The sequence below is a fragment of the Varanus komodoensis genome, unplaced genomic scaffold, assembly GCF_004798865.1.
Source record: "Varanus komodoensis strain SLA01 unplaced genomic scaffold, ASM479886v1 scaffold36, whole genome shotgun sequence".
NCBI classification, from domain to species: domain Eukaryota; kingdom Metazoa; phylum Chordata; class Lepidosauria; order Squamata; family Varanidae; genus Varanus; species Varanus komodoensis.
This window is the reverse complement of record NW_025335873.1, coordinates 1,187,863-1,208,815: the sequence shown is the minus strand read 5'-3', so window position 1 is coordinate 1,208,815 and position 20,953 is coordinate 1,187,863. Positions and strand designations below refer to the sequence as shown.

At 59.1% G+C, this 20,953-nt stretch overlaps 1 protein-coding gene across 2 annotated transcripts in view; it reads right to left on the bottom strand.

The window, feature by feature from the left end:
* Positions 1-330: 330 nt before the first annotated feature.
* Positions 331-20,953, bottom strand: part of RAPGEF1 (Rap guanine nucleotide exchange factor 1) — a 74,173-nt gene continuing 53,550 nt past the window's right edge. The window contains exons 12-25 of one of the 2 annotated variants that reach the window (XM_044439902.1): positions 19,026-19,118; positions 15,265-15,353; positions 14,330-14,441; positions 12,081-12,156; positions 10,083-10,167; positions 8,580-8,672; positions 7,876-8,061; positions 7,311-7,395; positions 6,606-6,700; positions 5,563-5,641; positions 5,183-5,284; positions 4,131-4,228; positions 2,684-2,812; positions 331-1,327 (exon numbers count right to left, since the gene is read on the bottom strand). In XM_044439902.1, the coding sequence (XP_044295837.1) occupies positions 1,177-1,327; positions 2,684-2,812; positions 4,131-4,228; positions 5,183-5,284; positions 5,563-5,641; positions 6,606-6,700; positions 7,311-7,395; positions 7,876-8,061; positions 8,580-8,672; positions 10,083-10,167; positions 12,081-12,156; positions 14,330-14,441; positions 15,265-15,353; positions 19,026-19,118 (1,473 nt within the window). In that variant the 3' untranslated portion in view covers positions 331-1,176. The remainder of the gene's footprint in view (positions 1,328-2,683; positions 2,813-4,130; positions 4,229-5,182; positions 5,285-5,562; positions 5,642-6,605; positions 6,701-7,310; positions 7,396-7,875; positions 8,062-8,579; positions 8,673-10,082; positions 10,168-12,080; positions 12,157-14,329; positions 14,442-15,264; positions 15,354-19,025; positions 19,119-20,953) is intronic. The other variant, XM_044439904.1, reaches the window with a different exon arrangement.

Genomic DNA, 20,953 nt, shown 5'->3' with positions numbered 1-20,953 from the left:
TGACGCGCCACGCCGGGAAGTTCTCCTCCGAAAGCCTCCAGGAGCTGGTTGGGAGCAGTGGCAAAGACAGGAAGTCCTGGCTGCACAGAGAGAATCCCGGCTGACTGCTGGCCCTCTGCGGCTGGGCGGGAGGGGTGCTCCCAGCCCCGCTTGACTTTGCGGGCGCCACTCACGGCTCCTTCCTCCTGACACCCCCATGACATCCTCAGACGGCAGAGCTCTCTTTTCCTATACACATTGCTTTGCATTTTTAAGTTTCTCCTCTTTTAAAAAAAACATGGGCAATTCAGACATGCATCAAAACAAAAGAGACCAGTGATGCCTAGAGAGTCCTATTTACAGGTGGCCTCGTTTTCTACATATTTACTGTGTTACAACTAGTACCATCACTACATTACAGGCGTCCGCATTCCCGGAGAGAGGATGCAGAGCAGATGCCACCGATCCTCGGCAATCCCAGATTTCCAAGTCTAAGGGGAGAGAGATTCCCAGCTGAGCTGAAGGAGGTCTAGGCGGATTGAGGGGAGGGGGCACAGAGCTGGGGTTCGGCAGCCTCTCGTCACTTTTCCTCCTTGATGATGCGTGGCGCACATGTTCCCGGAAACAGAACCTTTCCAGGGGAGAGCACGGCGTCTTCCCCTCTCGTCCCCATTTCCCTGGTGCTCTTGTGTGGAAAGATAATCCGAGACGGCTGTCCTGGGGGATGTAAAAGAGAGGCCCCTCCTTGGGGACCACCCCCTTTCCCTTCTGTGTTCCATGGGCTATGCGTGAGCAGGATGCGACTCAAGCCAGGATGAAGCCGCTTCGCTTCTCTCTCCTCTGCTCGAGCGCCCAGAGGCAGAAGCAAGGGTCTCCTCCTCTGTCTCACAGAGTGCGAGTAAAACTTCGGATTTGGCAAACTGGGAACAGGCGGGCCCCCATCCACCCGTCTTCGGCGCTCTCATTCCAGACCACGAGGCTGATGTATGGCACACAGAAGCGGCGGCGGCGGCACCCTCGGTGGCCTTCTCCCACAGCCGGATGCGAAGGCAGCCCTTCCAACGGCCGCAGCCTCGCCGCGAGGCAGCCCGACCCCCGGGGCTGGTCCGGGAAGGGCATTGGCCAGTTGCAGGTCCCAGTCTGGTGGCTGCCCAAGCAGCCAGGAATCCTTGATGCCCACAGCCGCTGCACGCCCCCCTAGGTCTTCTCTTCCCTGTCTGTCTTTCGCCTCGTAATGTTTCGAGGTTTGATCTTCAGAGAGAGTTCCCACAGGGCCTCCTCGGCCAGATGGTCACTGAAATCGTTGAAGAACGAGATGATATCGTCGTTCCGTTTGATGTCATAATGCCTGCAAGAGGGGGAGAGAGAGAGAGAGAGAGAGAGAGAGAGAGAGAGAGAGAGACGCACCGACAGAGTGCATATTAGAACGGGCAACACCGTGCTCCTGGGAACCCAGCAGCCAAGATGGCAGGCGCGCCCCAGTTCTCTTGGGATCACCTGACTTTCTGGCCACAAATTTTAAAACGGGAAAACAGATGGAGGAACTTGGCAGCCACACAAGAAAAGCCTGATGCTAAGAAAAGCTGGATTCCACGAGTCGTGTCAACTGTGCAGCGCTGCCTTGTTTCTCGTTGGCCCAATGTTGCTGGACCCTCCCAGCTTATTCCCAGGCCTGTGGAGGTAGGACTGCAACCTAACTTTGGGGGATGAAGGGAGACGACGCCACTGGAAGCCAGTTCCCTGAGGAACTCCCCTGTTCTGGCAGGACCAGTCTTCGGGGGGCCTCCTCCCGATGGACGGAAAAGCCCTGCCAAATTCCACACTCCCCGGAAAGGGGGCATCTTGCCCATTTGCAGTTCTATGAGGTTCTAGACTTTTTGACTCATCTTGCTAAGACGGCGACAAACCAGGCTGTCCCACAGTGATAAAACAGACCAGGATTTGTGGGTGATGCAGCATTTGCAAATAGTTAAACTGGTGCACAGACATCTGCAAGCAGCAGACAAGTAGGTGCTTCAATGAGGGCCCCGCAAAATGGTCTAAAAGCAGGACGGAATGAGAAATCTGAGACTCTCCCAAGACCCAGGGAAGAAAGTGCTGCGGGTGTCCCCTGGGGGGTCCTCCCAGGATTTCCCAGGAGCCTCCCGCAGCCCTGCCCCGCTGTCCGCAGGCGGGGCTGGGAGGAGCTGTCCCTGTGCGACTGAGGCCCGGCTGCCCTTTCAGCAGCGGAAGGCCCTGCGTACCTGTCCGAGAGCACTGGCAAGAAAGAGCATTTGACCGGGAGTTCTTTGCAGGATAACGCACAATTCTGGGGTCTATGCAAAGAAATGGCTGGAAAGGACAAACCACCTCCTAACTTTTCCAGGCGGAGAAGTGACGGAGTGGCTCGGCACCCCGGCAGAAGATGGGAGAGGGTTGCTCAGAGCGTTCTCCGAGGGTCTACAGGGGGCTGGGGGACACCTTGGAGGGCCTCTGCCGCGGCTGGCCCCATCCCTTAAGGCATCGAATGATCCCAGGTTTTCCTTCGTGAGACCTGTTCCCTGCAAGCCTTTGGGCGACCAGCTGGGCAAGGTGCTAGCTTGGAGGGTGAAGGACAACTAGAAAGGTACTAGGAAGAGAGCCCGGGCACGCGCCCCGAGAGTGCCCCCACGAGCAGTGCACTGCCCTGTGCTGCAGCTCGGCAGGAAGAGCTGGTGCCACTCACACTTGCTGGAAGCACCGCATGCTATCGAGGATGTTAAACTGCTGCCAGCGCTTGGAGAAGTTGACTTTGCCGTCCAGGTAGTCTGGGTTTCCCAGGTGGACGAAGGTCAGGTCTTGTAATATCAGGCCCCTGGAGAGGCGGAGACATGGAATGGAAGAGGAGGACGCCAGTCAGGGCCCGAACCGGCAAGCGGCGAACCGAGTACGAGCCCGCAGCGTGACGAGCCCGCAAAGCGGCACGTGCGCTTCTAGGCTGGGTGGCCAGGGCCTGCGTTCCCACCCCGTGCAACGCAGCACCTCAGCTTCGGCCCACCTTGCCAGGACGTCACACCGGCAGCATGCTCTCTGGACGGAGACACACTGAAGCCGGCTCAGAAGAGAACAGCAGAGATGAACGGAGACAGGCCCGCTCAAGGGAGGCCCGCGACTGAATGGTGCCTTGCGGGCAGCCTCGCTCGCTAAGTCTGTGCAGCCTTCATCGGCCTGTCTGGAGTTTTGCTTCTCCGCACAAGTTTGTGCATGTGTGTGGGGGAATCTCGGGTGCATTCATTACCAGATTTCTCCTCAGATGCCCGAGGCAGCAACAGATTCCATCCCATGTGGTTTAAACTGTTATATTTGACCATTTAAACCACTTCCCCCTGTGAACTAGAAATGCAGCTCTCCCGGCCAGGAGCGAGTGCTTTCCCCGTTTTGTGTCTGCAGGTGTTGCCTTCTTCCGGCTCCCTTCCCAGCCACTCCTCCCCGCGGACCGTCAGGGTCTTGCCCAGTCTTCCACGCCACTGTCATGGGATGGTCTGGGGTTTCTCCCTGTCCCCCCAGAGGGCCCCCTCCCCTGAAATGTTATCTGCACATCTCACAGCCGCCTTTCGGCTGTGGCCAGCTCCCCCTTGGGTCTGCACAGTCCCCTTCAGGCTCCAGGCGCAAAGCGAGCCTCGAGCGGCACTAGAACAGGGGGGATTTTAACGACGGGCTGAAGAGAGTGGGAGAGTTTGGCCTGGTGAAGACAAAAGAAAGGAGGACACGGCAGCCGTCTTCGAAGCCCTGAAGGGCGGTTTGACCGAAGGAGGCAGGGCTACATCGAATGGCGCTGAATTACAGGAGGGAAGACTTTGCTTGAATATTAGGTGGACCGTTTTAATGGCAAAAGGGGCAAATTTGCGGTGCTAGCCAAGAAACCTCCTATCCAGAGAAGGTTCTGTGAGCCTGTTCTGTACCTCTTTGGGTCTCTTCCTTTCTCTTGCCTTCCTGCAGGTGGGGTAGATCTGACCTCTCGCCGGGGTCTTCAAGAGGGAGGAGGACACCCAGCTGTTTGAGATGCCCCGAAGTTTTAGGTCGCCAGCACTGAGCAGGCGGGGAGAAGCTGGCCAGATGCCCTATAAAACCCCCTATTAGCTCCATGGTTCCAGGACGAGAATGAGGTGTGGAGTTTGGGGGCAGTTACTCACAAGTAAGGTATGCACGGGGGCTCCACCTCTGAGAGAGCCGCTCGGTACGCCCGGAACGAGGAAGAGCTGTCGATCAGCGTGCAGTACTCCGCAAGGCCCTGGCGGGAGACAAACAGGGTGTGGGGCATTGACTACAGAAGCACAGTAGCCCCTTGGAGGCTCACCCGATCGAGTCGGTTTGGAGGGATCTTCACGTCTGAACGCGCGAAGCTGCAGATGCCTGCATTCCACTGCCTGGTACAGGACCTTGCCACCCCAGGAGTCTCACTTTTAATTTTCCCAAACAAGCAGCCGACTAGTCCTCATGATTGTGGAGACAGCAGCAGCCCCCGACATGCCGGCGGCCCCCGACTCCACTATGGGAGCTTGGACTGCGCCGGCCCCCTGACTGCCCTTGACTCACCGAGCAACAAGCCACTGCAGAAGGCTCTGGAGCCTTCACAACAGCCAGATGAACTGCCCAGCCTGCTTCGGAAGGCAAGGCTGTGGCTCTGCCCGGCAGGGCGCCTGCCAAGGCTCGTGCGACAGCGGCTGCTCACACCCGTGAGCCCGCTGCCTGTTCCCCACTCGCTTGCTCGCTCGCCCTCTCCCGTCCCGGGGAGGGTGAACGGCAGGTGCCAGGAGACAAGAGAAAGCGGAGCCCACCACCTCCAGCCGCTCGCTCGTGCCTGCTCCTCCTGACGAGGGCGGGAGGGAGCAGCAGAGGAAAGCGGGCGCCCAAGAGAGCCCCGCAGCACGCCTGCCGTTCACACATCGTGTCTTTCTTCTCCCCCACAACCAAAGCTTGCTGGAAGGCTCACGGAAATGCAGTACAGGATTTTTTTTTTAAATAGGAGCAGCCACAGCTCGCTGGGTTACAGTGAGCTTTCTGGACCCGATACAAATACGGACGCTAACTCTCCTTGTGCACGTGGGCGGGGGCGACGGAGAGGCAGGGATGGCTTTCTGACTGCTCCTGCGACGGTTTTTCCGAAGGTGGCTTTGGATTTGGGCTGCTTTCCCTCCAGCCTGAACCTGTGAGCGGTGGGGTCCCTGTTTTAAAGCAGCGATACCTCCGATGTCTGTTTCTGCCACTCCAGCCGACGAATCGGTGCCGAATCGAGTGCGGAAAGGATGGCCAGGTAGGAGTTGAAGTTGTTCAGCTTCCTTAAGTGCTGCAGAGGGGAGAGGAGGGAGGCGGACTGAGCCGTGGGCGCCTCGGCCCGACTCCTGGGGCGGCCTGCCGGAGGGCCGCCACGCCCACGGGCCAGCATGGAGGGTGGCCAGGAGAGCGCCTGCTGCGGGCCCCGTCCAGGCAGGGGCCCGGGCCCATCCTCCCCGGCCCCGTCGCATCCTGCTTGCTGCCCGGCAAGGCCTCGGGCCCAGGTCGGGCACCATCGGACCCCGGCACCTCCCGCCTCTCCCCCGGCACACGCCGGGGTGCAGCGCTGACCTTCATGATCTTGATGAACTTCAGCAGCAGCCGCTCCCGGTCTTGGGCCTTCTCCTGCTGCATGATGATTGAGCGGACCCTACGGGATTGCGGAGGAGGGAGGCGGCTCAGGATTAAATGCTCCAGGGGTGGGGGGGGATTCCCCACAGGCAGTGGGGCTGAACGGCCGGTGATGCTCGCCCTGCAGAGTTTGTCTCTTCTGAGAGAGAACATTGCAAGAAGCTGTTCGCTTCTGCCCAAACTGGAATGGGTTTTGGGGGAAGCCTGAGAGCCTCCCACCCAGCGGGAGCTAAGCTGCTATTGCTAAGATTAGCAGCGCTCCTCTCCGAGCAGACGAGAGATACTCCAACCCCGAGCGACCTGCCCAGCGCTCTAGTGGATTCATAGACCATACGGAGGGGAATGAGCGTCATACATTCACCACGACGGCAACAAACAGTGGCAAGCATTTTTCCTCCCTCTCCTGAAATAGCCCAAAGCCATTTCCCTTTTGTGGGGCCAAATTCAGCGGGGCCAAATTAACTGCAAATTAAACTGCAGCTGCCACCGCCCTGGAGCTCCTAAGACTGAGATGCTGGGGCCGGCGATGCGGGCACGGCCTTCTCGGGCAGCCAAACTGGGTCACAACGGGCTGGACTGGGCCCCCGGGCCTGAAGGTCTTGGAGGCGATGGGCCTTTTCCCTGGCAGCCGTGTTTGTTTTGGGTCCTGGAGCGCAAAATAGGTGCCCAAAATAGGAGCCAGGGTCCAGCAGGTGCCCAAAATAGGAGCCAAGGGCAGAGGATCTGTTCTAGCCCTCTGCTGTGCTGCTCCGGATCACTTGCCTGGGTCATGCACCAAACAAAGGACACACCATTGTATTGACAAGCGGCCCCCACCCCGAAAGCAATCGCCGGAGCGGAGCTGCAAGGACGGCACAGGCAACCTGGCCTTTCTGAGCCATGCACCGCCCAGAGAGGCCCGAAGAGCGATGCGAGCGGTGCATAAATGTGAAGAAGGAAACAAAATCAACAAACAAGGAGCAAGATCTGCCATTCTCTCTTACCAGTAAGACATGTTATTAAAGTGCTCAGTGAACTGGGTCAGGTTGGGGCTTTTCTCTTCGTTCTGCTCTTTCGCCCACAGCAAGACTTCGGGAATCTGAGTGGGGGAGAAGCAGAAATGCAGGCCAGTGCTGACCAAATGGTTTGCCGCAAGCACCAGAAGCACCGGCACACGTGGGGTAAACGGCAGGCGAAGCGTGCCCATGAGACGGCTCTGTGACGGTGCCGCGACTCTGACATGGCCTCCCACAGGAGAGCGAGCGAGTGCCGGCTGGATTTTCTTGTTGGCATCAAGCTAAAACGTCCCACCTCTGTCCTCGCGTGCTCCAAGAGCCACCTCTGGAGAAGGCTGGAAGGAGGAAACGAGGGGCAGGGCCTTCTTCGGGGTGGCCTCCCAGTTCTGCTGTGATCTCCCTAGGAAGGCCTGCCTGGCACTCATGCCGTCATCTTCTCAATACCAGATGGGGTTTTCTTATATCAGTTTCCATACTGATCCCCCACTAGTTCACTGTTCTGAGGCAGTTTGAAATGGTTTCAAACCTGGTTTAAGATGTTAAACTGGTTTGATTGCTCTTTGGGTTTCCAGCTGACAATTAATAAACTGCGTGGTTTTTACATTGCATTCTTTGTTTGGTTTCAACGGGATGAACACTGACCGGGGGCCCGGCAATCAAGGGCAGTTCCTAGAATTCCAAGAATGGACATACCTCAATCTTGTAGAACAGCTCTGCGTCCAGGAGGGTCAACTGCTCCGCTATCTCGTGGCTATGGAAATCGTGGAGGGTCCCTGGCCTGGAAGTAAGAGGAAGAAGAAAAGGGGGCAAGGAATTACATGCTTGGTCTGTAATTCACCCTCTTGAATTTCTTCGTTTTCCTCCTTTGCAAACCTCACCCACAAGTTCCTAGCTCCTTTGATGAGAGAGACAGGTTTGAACCTACATGGCCCTCCTTTAAGGGAGTGGTGGGCAGACTTCAGACTTGCAACATTTGAGGATCTGTTCTCTTCTTTTGTAAACCACCACAGGTTTGACTGTAGAGACAGGTTTTATATATGTGGGCTTCGCGGATCCTAAGACCCCAGAAATTTTAAACCTGGTGTAAAATCACGAAGAACTCTGAGCCCAAATGGTGTCAGTCTCACGCACTCCTGGATGGCCCAGAACGCCCCGCATTTCAGCCATCTAATTCTTACCTCCTCCCCACAGATGCCCAGAAAGCCAGAACCTTCCTGTGGTTTGGGTGGGTGCAGGTGTGGGCTGTCCCTCTGCTCACCTGGCTGCCACCCAGCGGGCGGCGAGAGGTTTGATCGAGTTGGTGTATCGCAGCATTTTCTTCTGATCTACTTTGTCGAGGATGTTTTTCCGCAAGACCCTTGCGAGGCTGAGCTCCCCGTTGCAGACCAGGTGGAACACCAGGTCCATCAGTAGCTTGAGGATCTCCTCTGTCAGCTCCACCAAGCTGAGGAAGACAGCCCGGAGAGTTTCCACCCCACCCAAGAAATAATACATTCATTTTCTTTTCTTTTAAAATCAGGGCACTTCACTCATCAACGAGCCTACTCAGTATTCCACATAACGTTCTGTCTCCTGAGAATGTGAGCTTTTATTTCTTTTGCTTTTTTTAAAGTAAAGCCTGTTACTAGTCCTCATGACTGCAGAAAAACATAACAGGAGCCATGCAGGATCCAGCCCAGATTTATGTTCTCTCAGTGGTCAACCAGCTGCTCACAGGAAACCCCAAGCAGGGCATGAAGGAAACAGTACCTCCCCACCCATGTTCCCCAGCAACTGGTGCACATGGGCATACTGCCCTGGATACTTAACCAGCATAGAAGCACCGGGACTAGTAAGCCACTAAATCTGATCAATTCCCTGTTGCAAAACTCTGCACATGTAACAACACATGCGCTGGTCAAACACGCGCTTGCTTCACAGAGAGTTAAATTCTGATAAAGGCCCCTCGACGCTTCGACTCACCACAGCTCATCCACCACCCGGACCAGGACGAAGAACGTGTTTTTGCTGACCCGCTTCTTAAAGTTGTCTGGACAGTGGCAGAATTTCTCATATGTTGGGGGGAGTTAAAGAGGCAAAGGGGCTGCAAAGGCCAACTGAAGGGACACAAGGGCGGCACTTCTGCCCAGGCCAGGCGGGTGTCCAAGGCCAAGGCCCCGAACGGCAGATAGAGGACAACGGCCCCCGCTCGCTTCGACGCCCACCATCCCCAGACCTGCGGCCCTTTGCGGAGACAGCAAGACAGTCGCCCGGCCCGTCTCAGTTCTGGCCCTGCAATGCACCCCCAGTCGGGTTCCCCGGACGGCTTGCACAGTTTCCCGGTCAGGCCTGTGTCTGCCCTTCTTCAAGGTTCTGAGAGGGGCACCCTCTCAAGCCCTCCTTTCTTCCTCCGTTTCTTCACCAGCCCGCGGGAGTCACCCTCGCTGCCTCCTCCCACCCGGAACCTGCCACCCCTTTCCCCTCTCCACCAGGGCTCCGACACCCCACCCCCGGCAGGCACTCTGCACCCCGGCTGCCCACCCCTGGCTGCCCCATTCCAGTCCCACTTGCTTCGGGCACAGAGGGCTGCCTTAAAACTGGTGGAACTAATCCCAGAATACAGGAAGCTGCACCACAGTTCTACAAGGGGATTGAGAAACAGACGTGCAGCGCAGTGGCTTGGGCTTCTGTCTGTCTGTCTGTCTGTCTGTCTGTCTCGAGCAGTTTGGCTACTGCTTTCTAGATTTACAGCTTCTGGCGGAAATCAAAGTCTCTCCTGCCATCAGCTGCCAGGAGGGCGGCGTGGGGGCTGCACCAGCTCTCCAAACTCTCTTCCACAGCACATGTGTGGAAACCTGCAAGGCACCTCCCCACGTGGAGGGCCTGAGCAATGAAAAACATACCCTGCCTCGGAGAAAAAGGGGGTGAGGATGTAATTTTGGGATGGAAAGGGAAGGATCGTTCCTCGCAGTTCTGAAGGGCCAGGTCTACATGCAGAGATCCTGGGGCAGGGCAGCGGCCTTCCAGAGCTGCCTGTGCTCCCTTCCCACGGCTGCACTCGCTGCTGGTTTTCCGGCTTTCTGTAGCCTCTTCCCAGTCCCCAAACAGCAAATGCACAGTCTCTCCAGCACAGTCAGTAGTCCTAAGAGCATCATTTCCCTTTGCCCCACCCAGGTTACTTCTCATCACTGGAATAGGGTGAGCTTCCCGGGAAAGAACCCCGCCTTCCTGTGCCTGAGAGGGTCCTGCACCCCGACCGGCTGTGCCCTGGGACACCCTGCGCCCTGCAAAGGGCTGTGTCTGTCCTGCACCGAGTGGCGGAACCCTGCCCTGGGAGCCAAGAAGCAGGACTTGCCCCTGGAGGGGAATCCAGAAGAGAAACGTGGGCATGGTGCCAGCATGGCGAGGGCCACAGGGCTCCCAGGAGGAGTGTGGGCAGCCTGCCAGGCCCGTGTGGGGGGACGTCCCGGGCATCCGAAAGGATATCTGTATTGCAACTTTTTGATGAGTTCTTCGGGGGTGATGAAAGTTCGGTACGTCGTCAAAAAGGCTTCACAGTAGAGCACCAGATCTGGCATGGACAAAGAGGGAGGGAAGGAAAACGGCCATGCGCTCGTCAGCCGTCTGCTGAGAGAAGCCCAGGGGCTCTCCTCTCGCGTAACCATGTGCAGCGCGTTTGGGCGTTGGGACCGAGACCTGGCCTCGCACGCCCCCTGCTCCTCTGGCATTCTGACTGCCCCCCGACTGCCTGGTCTGTGGCAAACCAGGACGCCCGACCTTAGGGAATGGGCTGCGGCACTAACGCCTTGCGGCCTCGGGGAGTGCCACCTCCAGCAGGTGCCCTGGCAGCGGCCCCTGGACTGCCCAAAGTCGGCAGCTGCAGCCTCGGCAGTTTGTTGCCGAAATCCGGCGGCAAACCGTCGCTCGAAGGTGCTTAGCAGAGCCTCTGTCACTCTCGCTGTGGCCCAGCTGAGCCTCCACAGACACCAACCTCCCCCGTTTGGATCGCTGTGAGGGGAGCAGGGGTGCCGCCACCGTGGGGTCTCGGGGCAGGACACCAGGGCCCAAATGCCTGCAGTTGCCCCCGCCTGCCTTACAGGGCTGTTGTGAATGCTTTCGACCCTCAAAAGCACCATGCAAACAGACCACACCCCTGGACCGAGAGGCAACGGTCAACAGACTCCTATTAGATGGCACGTCTCCCGTAATCCGCCTGTGCTGCCTCCACAACTCCCATGAAAGCGGAGTGGGAGTTCTGGCTGAAATCTGGATTCCCATGTGCCTGAGAAGGCCATGGGTGGCTGACGCTGCTGGCCAGGCTTTAGCTCCCCAACCTGGCAGGAAATGTGCTGGGGGGGGGGGGGGGCGAAGCTTCCCAAAGTTTCTGCATGGCCAAGTGGGCCAGGGGACACAGAGCGTTGGGCCTCGAGCCCGAGTCTCGCTCCAGTCCGGAGGGGGCAGCGTCTTTTCAGAGAGCACAGCTGCAGCTTTAGGCCAGACAGGTGTTAACAGCTGGGCTCTCCCAGGGGGAATGACGGGGGTGGTGGCAGAACGCTTAAGGGGCTGAACCTCTTCTCCCAACAGGGAAAAAACAGCCCAGAGGGCCAATTTAAAAGGACTAATTTAAGGCAACCTCCCCCAGATTTCCTGATCTGCCCTAATGCTAGAGAAGGGAGGGAAGGATAAAAGGTTAGTTCTCAGGCAAGGGCTAAGTAGCTCTGATCCCAGAGAGCATTTAGAAGAGGGGCTAACCAAGGACGGACGGACGGAAGGAAGGAAGGAAGCAACAGGACCTTGAAACAGGAAGAGAGCAGTCAAAAGAAGAGGGCAGAAGTAGAAACGGTTTACAGGGCTGAAAAGAGAAGCCGGGAAAGGAAAACTGGTGGAGGAAAGACACAGAGCAGAAAGGTGGAAGTGCCCACTTGGATCTGAAAGGGCCATCCGAAGCTTCACCCGCAGGCCACTTGGCTGCCCCGCCTGAGAAGGCTGCTGTGAAGGCGAACGTGCTCAGGACACAGCTCGGCTTCACCCACCAAAAGGGTTTCTCTGCCGCTGCCCTATTTCTGTTACACCATCAACCCAATCTACCGAAGGGCGGGCATCTTTTCTCACCATGGCATCGTGCCACCACCTTCGATTTTTAAGCTGCTATTTTGAATGCCATTCAGTTAAATGTTAAGCTCTTAAGAAACAGCCATTGTCAAAGTCACTGATAGAAAAGATTAATAAGAAGCCGGGGGGAAAGGCCCCAAGAAAGAAAACAAATACAGCACCGATCAAGCGACTGCGAATGGGCACGTGAAGGTTGCACCCAGCCAGCCACACGTAAGTACAACTGCGGATGCTACAAGAGCTTATCCAGATGATCTTTTGTCTGACTAAAGCTTTGCATTCTCCTTCTCGCAAGCTGGTTAATCCAACCTGCAATGCACTGAATCCGTGCATCAGTGGCGGAATATGCCCCCCCAGCCCCCAGCACAATACCTTTCCTGTCGGTCTCCGTTGCATGTACCAGGAGAATGTTCCCCGACCCCCCGCGCACATCAGGTCCGTCGTCTCCCTGTAGTGGGGGGGGAGGGGAAAAATCCCAAAGGAGATTACGCACCTGGCAGCTTCCATCGGGAACCCCCCCCACCCGCATTTAGCTGCGGCTAGAGAGATGCATGTCCTATTCCAACATTCCTTGCAGCGTGTGGGATCGGGGAGCAAGCCGAGTCAAGAGCCGGCAGGTAAAGGCCCGGGCTTGCTGTGTGCTCCGGATGGCCTCTGGCGCAAAGCTGTTTTTGCAGTGCTGAAGCCAAGTGAGCAGAAAACAGCGAACTCCAAGGCTCCTGACGAGGAGGAGAATTTATGCCTTCCAGGGGTCAGGCGGCACCCTCCACTCCCTCACACGGCACAAATCGCGGGGACACAGGCAAGGGTTTCTGGCAGAGGGAAGGACAGAGGGCGTGCTCGGAAAGCCCACGGGGCCCCCAGAGGGCCACAGTGTCCAGGGGCCCCTGCCAGCAGGTCTGGGGTCACAGGCTTCCCATCTAGACCAGCATGCTGTCTCCAGCTGAGGGCGACTGAATGCTGCTGGGAAGCCCACGGATGGGCCACGAAAGCAGTATGGCATAGCGGTCAGCGGACCGGGACTTTGGAGAGCTGGCTTCTAGTCCCCACTCGGCCTTGGAGCTTCCCAGGAGCGTCTTGGGGCCGGTCACGGCCTTTCAGCCTGACCGACCCGGCAGAGGAGTTGCGAGGCTGAAGTGGAGAGGTCGAGGGAGAGGAGGAAGGCCACACAAGCCACCACGGGGGTCCTTGCAGGAGAAAAGGCAGGGTGTAAATGTGGCACATAACTGAATACACGAGTCTTCCTGCACTTCTCGCCCTCCGCGGGTGCTGGACAGTGGCCAACAGCTGAGGAACACTGGCCATGGAGCTCTCTGAACCGAGCCCGCGAAGGGGTTATCCTGCACCCTGCAAGATGCCGCTGAGCGTGGAGGCCGGCTCTGACCACGCAAAAGGTCGCCAGCCCTGGGCCGGGCCGGGCCGGGCAGGACTGCTGCTCTGCGACAGCACGGCAGGAGAGCCGGAGGCTGCCGGAGCAGCTGCGCAAGGCTGGGCATGGCAGGACGTCCAAGAAGAGCGGGCAGTGCAAACCACACACAATGCACACGCTCAGGCAGCAGAGGTCAAAATGGCGCCTGGGCCGCCGCTGCAAGACTGCCGGGGGCCCGAGGCGCACAGCGCCTCCGAGGATTTATGTGCCCAATGCAGTGACGGAGGTATTCCTCTGGCGAGGTGCCTGGAATTCCACTCACGCGGTGACTAACGGCTCTTGCCTGCCTGCTGGCGGGTCCAGGCTGGCTCAAGCCGCCCCTCCCAAGCAAGGGGCAGATTGTCCTGGCTTCCAGGCAGGACCTCTCGGGAGCCCGAAGGCTTCAAAGCCTGGTGTATTCCCTGAAGCCCGGAGATAACGAGCGAGCGTGGCTGCCTGGCAGACGAGCGGCTCAGCTTGTTCTCACGCGGACGCGGAAGAGCTCAGTTGCGCGAGAAGCCCGTGTGCCCCTTCCCCAGACCCATGAAAAGGGGCGAGGGAGGGAAAGCGCTGGGCTGAGTGCAAGCACTTATCTGGCGCTATTGGCCCCGGTGGGAAGGGACACGTAAAATGCATGAGGATGAGGACGTTCTTAAGAGCCGCATCCATTTAGAAATTCAACTTTCTAGCTAGTGAGGGCTTAAAAAGCATTTGTGCCTGATGGCATTTTTGCCGGCTATTTATTTAAAAGATATGAATATTCTGCCCTCTGCATGACAACCGGCCTCCAGGGTGGCTTGCAAGAAAAGGAAGTCGGCACCAGCCGCAGTGACAGGAGCTGTGGAGTGCCCATGGGTGGTGAAGTGCCTAGACGCCTATTTCCAGCTTCCTTTGGGACTCTCTGAACGCTTTTAAAAAGCATGAGATCTAGAATCCCTTGGAATTTTAAAGAAGGGTGTTCAGTTGTTTGCTCAGTGCCAGAGAGGTTTCGCTCAGCTTCTGACACTCACTGTCTTTTCCGAGAGGGCAAGGTTAACCTGGTGCCCTGCACGGAGCAGGCCGTGCGACCAGTGGCCCTCTGGCCCCTTCCAACTCGGCACCGCGGCAGAATTCGAAGGTTCGTTCGATCCAGTTTGATTCAAGCACCAGTGAAGCGGTATATGGGAGCAACACAGGTGGGTGTGGGCCGGGGAGGAGAGGAGAAGATACGCACCTCCTGCTTCAGTGTAAGTCTGGCCATGATTTCATTGTGGTCAACCAGGGACAGCTCATCCACTTCCTCTTCCAGCTGGGAGGGCCCCACGGATTCTGGTGACTTCTGTGGCCTGGGGGTGGAACGAGAAGACGGGAAGAAACGGAAAGCGTTCGGCTGGGCCCCTCTTGTGAAAGGAGCCATTGCCATCGCCGCCACCCCCCCCCCCCCCCGTTTCTATTCCTCAGAGCAGATGGCACTTCAAACAAGCATAACCAAAAAATGATCCCCTGCCCCAAGGAGCTTACAGTCCACATTTTGGTAATGAGTGGGGTATGATGCAGGGGAGAAAGAGAGGCAGGAACTCACAAGGACAGGACAGGATGGGTGAGCAGAAGGTAGGAAGGGATGAGTCCATTTTGTGTGGTCTTTTCAGGCTCCTCGGGAAAACAGCAGCTTTTACCAAAGCTGGGAAAACATCCTTGGCCTCATGGATGCTGAGCCTCTCTTCCCCCACAGCTGCACTGTGCCCGCAGAGATTCTGGGGCCCGTGTCCCACTGGGGGATAGGCGTGAGGGCCCAAGCAACGGCTCCCCGGCTCACTGCGGCTTGACGCTCTTGGAACAATTTAGGAACAAGTGCACCAAGCCCAGCAAAACACCGACCACTGGCAGTCAGGAGAGGGAGGGGGCCCGGGGAAGGGGGCCTGGCCATGCAGGGGCTGCGGGGGGCCTGGATCTGGTCCTTGCGGCTGAGGCCGTGCAGCCGGGGATGAGGCGGTGGAGGTCCCGTCTCTGCTCTGGTGCAGCAGGAGGCCTTCTTGGTCCTGCAGTCGCCACGATCAGTTCGCCCGCACAAGGAGCTCGGTGGGTCCCCGAGCCTCCGATCTGCTGCTCCGGGTGCAGGAAGCTCTTCACAAGGAGCCGGGAAGCGGGGGTGGGAGGGGAGAGGCACACCTTTCGCTCTCGTCGTAGCTCTCCTTCCCTGGGGCGCTGCTCAGAGAGGCGGAGTCCTTGTCCTGACCGTCTTTGCTGGCTGGGGATTCCTGGGAAAGACAGACGCGCCTTCCGTCATCCACTCGGGACACGGATCCGTATCGGCAGATTCTCAGAGGACCCCCACGCGAATGCCGCCGGGAGTATGTGGACGCCTGACATCGTGGCCCAAAGCGCGCAACTTCACGACAGGGGGAAACAGAGAGCGCCAGGACGGGCTGCACCTGAATGCGCCCTTCAGCCGCTCTCCCCACAGTGGAGGACTGAGCGCTGGACTGGGACCAGCCCAAAGAATGGCCGGCTCAAAGCACATGCACTGGCCACCGTAACATATCCAGCGAGCTGCAGAACAGCTCTGGGCAAACAGCAATGACCTCTTTTCAAGTGGATTCTAAATGCCAGGAAATGGGGGAGATGCGATTTTCCCGAGCACAGCAGGGCTCGAGGGGCACCTACAGAACCTTCCAGAAAGGACCAGGGTGCAAGATGTGCCACCCACTCAGGCCAGTTTGGGTGCCCGCTAGACTCCCGGCCAGCACACCGTACACCCGCAGCCCCCGAAAGTGCTAGCGAGGGAATCCCTTCCTTAACTGCCAGCAATCCCAGGAATGCCGTCCCTCATCTTCCAGCTACAGATGTGCATGTTCCCCAGCACCCCCCCATGCGGCCCCCAGAGCCAGAAAGGTTGGGCATCCCTGGTTCGGGGCAAGTCACCCCCCTCCCCAAACTGGGGCATCAGCTCCCAGCGTCCGTGTCAGGGTCTCCGCAGGAAGGAAAAGCTATTAGTATGATACGCCGTAACTGGGCGGGAGAGAGCAGGTCTTTTCCGTCAAGCTTGGAAATTCTTTCACTGCCGGCCCTGATGCCCAAGCCCACTCCAGCCCACCTATGTGCCATCAGGCATGGGAGGTACCTGCCCCCCACACCTCTCAAGCCCCTCCCGTCAAGCCACGTGGTGCGCCTCCCCCTAGTGGACGAGGGCTGTCGGTGCAGGCCACCTCCGAGCAGGAAGGCTCAGGAGCCAGGGGAAAGCCAACACGAGGGACGACAGTCCAAAAATAAACCAGCACGGTGCACAACACCCCCCACCACCTTGGTTTCCTCACTAGGGCTGGTTTCTGCTGGGCAAACAGTCATGGAACTGCAGCCATTTTGCACAGGGGCAGAGAAGTGAAGCTCACGCGAGGAAGAACCTTGCCGCCAAGCAGGACGTGTCTGAGTCCGTTTCTAAACTCGTCTGATGAAGGGGCCGAGCGCAACCGGCAGAGGAACCTCCCGGGGACCCTCGCAGCTGGGCAAGAGGGGGACTTTGGGCAGCGCCGCCCCACTGCGTGTGAGTCTCGGCTTGTGTACACACCCCGGGTTCTCCTTGCCGGAGGCAGGGGTTGCTAGAGACTGTAGTGACTGTAGGGCTGTGGAGGTCAGACCAAGCTGTGCCACTGCTCAGGAGAATATTCACATGCTTGGCGAGCTAATCGAGTTAGGCTTGCTAGGAGATGGTCGTTGACGTCTGAACAGGCTCGAAACGAAGCTCGCCTCAGCCGGGTCCCAGCTCCAAAACGCGCTTCCCCTCCACACAATGCTTTGAACTTGCCCCACCACGGTTCCTAAGAATCCACGCCGCAGACGTGTGCCGTCTCTGGCCAGTGCAGGGGTCGGTTTTGCCGTGCCGTGACTGCCCCTCGCCATGCTGCCACAGAGAGCCCGAAAAAGCAGCCAGCTGCATCGATCCAGGTCCATGAACCGGTCCTAGGGGCCTTCGCCGCAGCAGGAGCAGGCCTTCGGCTCTGGACTGCCCATTCAAGACCCATCCACCCCAGAGCACCTTCCGAACTGCTTCCAGGAGAACGCATTCCCCCCAGCCGCTGAGAGGCTCACAGCGAAGCGAGGAGCCATTCAGAGGGGGCGGCCGAGCGCAGCAGTGCCAGGGCTGGATGCCTGCGAGCCCCGGTCCGGCTGCGGCACTGCCGTGACGCCTGTCCATCAGAGCTGGAGCTAGTCCAGCTGCGACCTTCAGACGGAGGATCGGCGTCCAAATGGGGCGCCACACCAGAACGCCTGGCGCGACCTCCTTCCGAAATCAAGCTGGGACGACGAGCACAAGGCCAAGACTGCCCGGGGAACATCCGCACCTCTCCAGGAAAGGACCCGTGGGGGGGCATCACGGAGTCGCTGCTCCTGTCCCCCCCCCCGGGAACGCCATGCCGCGTGTCACATGCCGCACCCACACCCTGCAGAAGGCCCCCTCCGCGGTGCTCCGTGAGCATCAGAGGGGCTCCCGGGGCAGAGAGGTGCCCTCCGGCCAAGCCAGCCTGGCACAGGAGCATGAGTGCGCCAGGCACACGCACACGAGGCTGCGGGAGGCGGGCAGCAACGGGCGTGTACCGCAAGGTGCAGCATTCGACAACACTTTCTCAGAAGGGGCGACGAACATGGCACCTCTTCAGAGCCCTCAAAGCCCAAGCGCTCACTTCCTGGGGAGGATGGCGCCGCCAGGCCTCGCTCTCGTTACCGAGGGACCTCCTCTGGGAAGGGGACAGGCGCTGACCGCCAAGTGATCCCACTCTCTGGCAGGGGAGACGCAACCTGGGCAGAGGAGGAAGAGGCGCAGCCCGGCTGCAGCCGGCTCTGAGCCCAGAGAGGGTGGGCTATTTCTTCTGCTGCTCAGTTCTCTCAATTCAACATAGGAAGCAAAAAAGGGAAGGGCCCATGCAAGTTCCGACAGAGAAGCGGCCCCAGTTCCCACATTCCGCAGCCAGCATGGCCTGTTCTTCTGCCTCAACAGGTACGGGAGAGCACAGGGCCTTTGCGAGCGCGGCGTGAAGGGTGCGCATGGGAGCTTGGATGCACCAAAAAGCTTCCCCCGAAAGGAAGCCTAGAAAAGAAGCATGAAGGGGGGCGACCAATCCCGGGGAGAGGGGTGGAGAGAGCCCAAGAGCCACTGCGGCAGCTGCAGGATACGGCTGTGGGGCAGCTTGCCCTTGCCAGAGGCCGATGCCACGACGGCCACGTGCTTCTTGCCATCACCCACCCAAGCCGACCGGTGCCCCCCCACCATTGCCCAGCCACAAAAGTGCACCGGAGAAACAGGTGAGAGGAAGGAGATGGCCCCAGCGAGCCCCCCTCCTCCAGCGGAAGGGGCTGCGTGGGTCCCCGCCTGTCGCCCCCAGTTCTGCCCAGTCATGCTGCCCGGCAGGGCCGATATCCTGGGCGAGCTGGACCCATGCCTGGTTGGGGGCAGAGGCCTCTTTTCCGATTAGGTGATGTGGGGCCGGCCCCCCCCACGTCACGGTGAAGTGGACAGGACACGCCCTCCCCAGTGACCCGGAGGCCGGCAACTCTTCCTCCCCCTCCTCACGAACGAGGCTCATTCGTCGTAAATGTGATGAAGCATTTTTGGCTATCCATTTCCGCCTGTTCCACGCGGGTTTGTGGGCTGGGAGGGGTGCGCCCCTGCTGAAGGCCTGATCCGCCCCACACGAGTGCCCTGCTCGGCTGAGCGATGAGCCGGCTGGGTCAGCGGCACAGAGAGAGGAAAGGACCGCAAACGCGCGGCCGCACGAACAGCCACTTCTGAAGGACGGACGCCGCATGCCGGCAGAAGCCATGGGCACATCCACTCCCCGCCGCCCCCGAGCCCTGCTCGGAGCACGTCGCCCCCCTGTGGCCTGCATGCAGCCCCCCGAAAGGGCCGTGCCGCCCGTGCCTGCAGGTCTACTTACTCCTTCAGAGAGAGGGAGTTCCCCGTTGCTTTGGCCGGAAGAGTACAGATTGACGTATTCACCCTCCCCAGCCAGCTCACCGGCGTGTTCGCTCTACAGGAGACAGGACAGAGGAAATGGGTGGCAGAGCTTGGGGGCGGGGGGCAAGCACAGGACGCCCACCAAAGAGCAGGCAGTGAGAGGTGCCGGCTGGACTTGCGAGCCGGGGACCCCACCTCTGACGGCAAAGGGAGGGCTGCTGGCATTCATTTGCTCCTGGGTCCTGCAAAGCTTTTCCACCTGGCTTTCAAAAGCCGGGAGCAGCTAGCCACAAAGGCATCCGGGGCACACGCCGCCAGCAAGAGGCAGGTCTCTCACAAACCAGGTGGCCCGTCAGCGTGGGGGCTCCCCCGGGGGAAGGACCCCCAACTCCGACTTCTGGACGAGCCTCTCCACTCCAGCCTGGGAAGCCAGGAGACAGGTCCTTGGGCCTGCTGGATTCCTTGTGGCACAGGGCCTGCGTAGTACCCTGTGGATACCTAGAGCCCGCCTCCTCCCGGCGCCAATGCTGTTTGGGCTGCTGATGTTCTGAGGCTTGGAACGCAGCCTTGCAGGGGTGGTGAGAATGCCGGACCAGGATCTGGGAGACCCGGGTTCCAGTCCCGCTCGGCCATGGCGCTCCCTGGGCCAGGCACGCGCTCTCAGGCCAACGTGGCTCATGGGGCCGCTGGTGAGAGGACAGAATGGAGCTATGCGATTCCTCCCAGGAGAAAAAAAGGTGGGATATAAATGCAGTGCAATGAGAATGGTAATGAGGGAAGTGCGCACTTGTGAAAGAGCCGACTTTCGAGAAAAAGAATGAAAGCGCTGAAAAAATTTAAAGGATTTAAATTCAGCGATCTGTTGAAGTTTAAGTTCTATTTAAATCGCTTTGGGAGTCTATGACCAGACTAAAACTGGGGGTGGCGGTTCCCCAGTACAGCTGCTGAGATGCATATTTCAAGCATGAAAGAAATCCCCAAGACAGCCCAACTTGGGGCACGGGGAGAACATTGCCCCTTTCTTTATTCTGTGGCTGAATTTCTGGGACTGAGTTGAAATGTTTGGTTGAAACGGTGCTCAAAAGACAAGCAAAGCACAATATATTCCTGCAGCCCAACTATGAGAGCGAAAAGGCGAGGGGGATACTTCTAGGTAGCCAGGAAATGCCGGACTGAACTTGCAAGAGGTGGGGAGGGACTCTTGGGCAGAGAGGGACCGGACCAGGGCAGGCCGAGCGATGTGCCCGGGGGCACCGGGGCCCAGACACTGCCCTGCCCCTCCCGGGTTAGACCACTCATGGGGAAGGGGGCCACTGGCCGCAGCTGGCTAGAGCAGGACGTCTGTGTGGGGTCCATCGTGGACCGGCAAACGGCAGGAGGCGGCCACGGCCATCCTCACAGGTCTGTGAGCCAGCAGGCACCCGGGGCATGGCTTGGCAGGAGGCTGCCTGCACATGGGCTGTGGAGAGGTGTCCTTGGTCCGGGGCCGGGAACACCCTCTGGATGCCCACACACAACTTCCTGGTGGGGTCGCGAGGGAATCCCTCGGCCAGGCGGGGGGGGGGGGTTCCCGGCTTCCGTGCAGTCTCCCCCCAGCACGCCAAAGGTCGAACTCCCTCCCTAATGACCGTCTTGCAGCAGCGGCAGCTTTCCGCTCAAGCAGGCGGGCCTCTCTCCCTTTGCCTTTGGCAAATGGGAATGCGGCCCCCGGGCTCTGAGCAGCGCGTTCCTGCCCTGGGGCTGGAGCCCCTCAGAGGTCCCCGGGGATGGCCTGGGGGGACGGACGGCTTGATGGCCTGACGAGGCGCCTTCGTGGCTCTTGCCAAGGGTGGCACGTGGCCATGCCGGTGGGCAGGTCAGTCCCCGGGCAGGCTGACTCGTGAGGCTGGCGGGAGGCCCCCGCCCCCC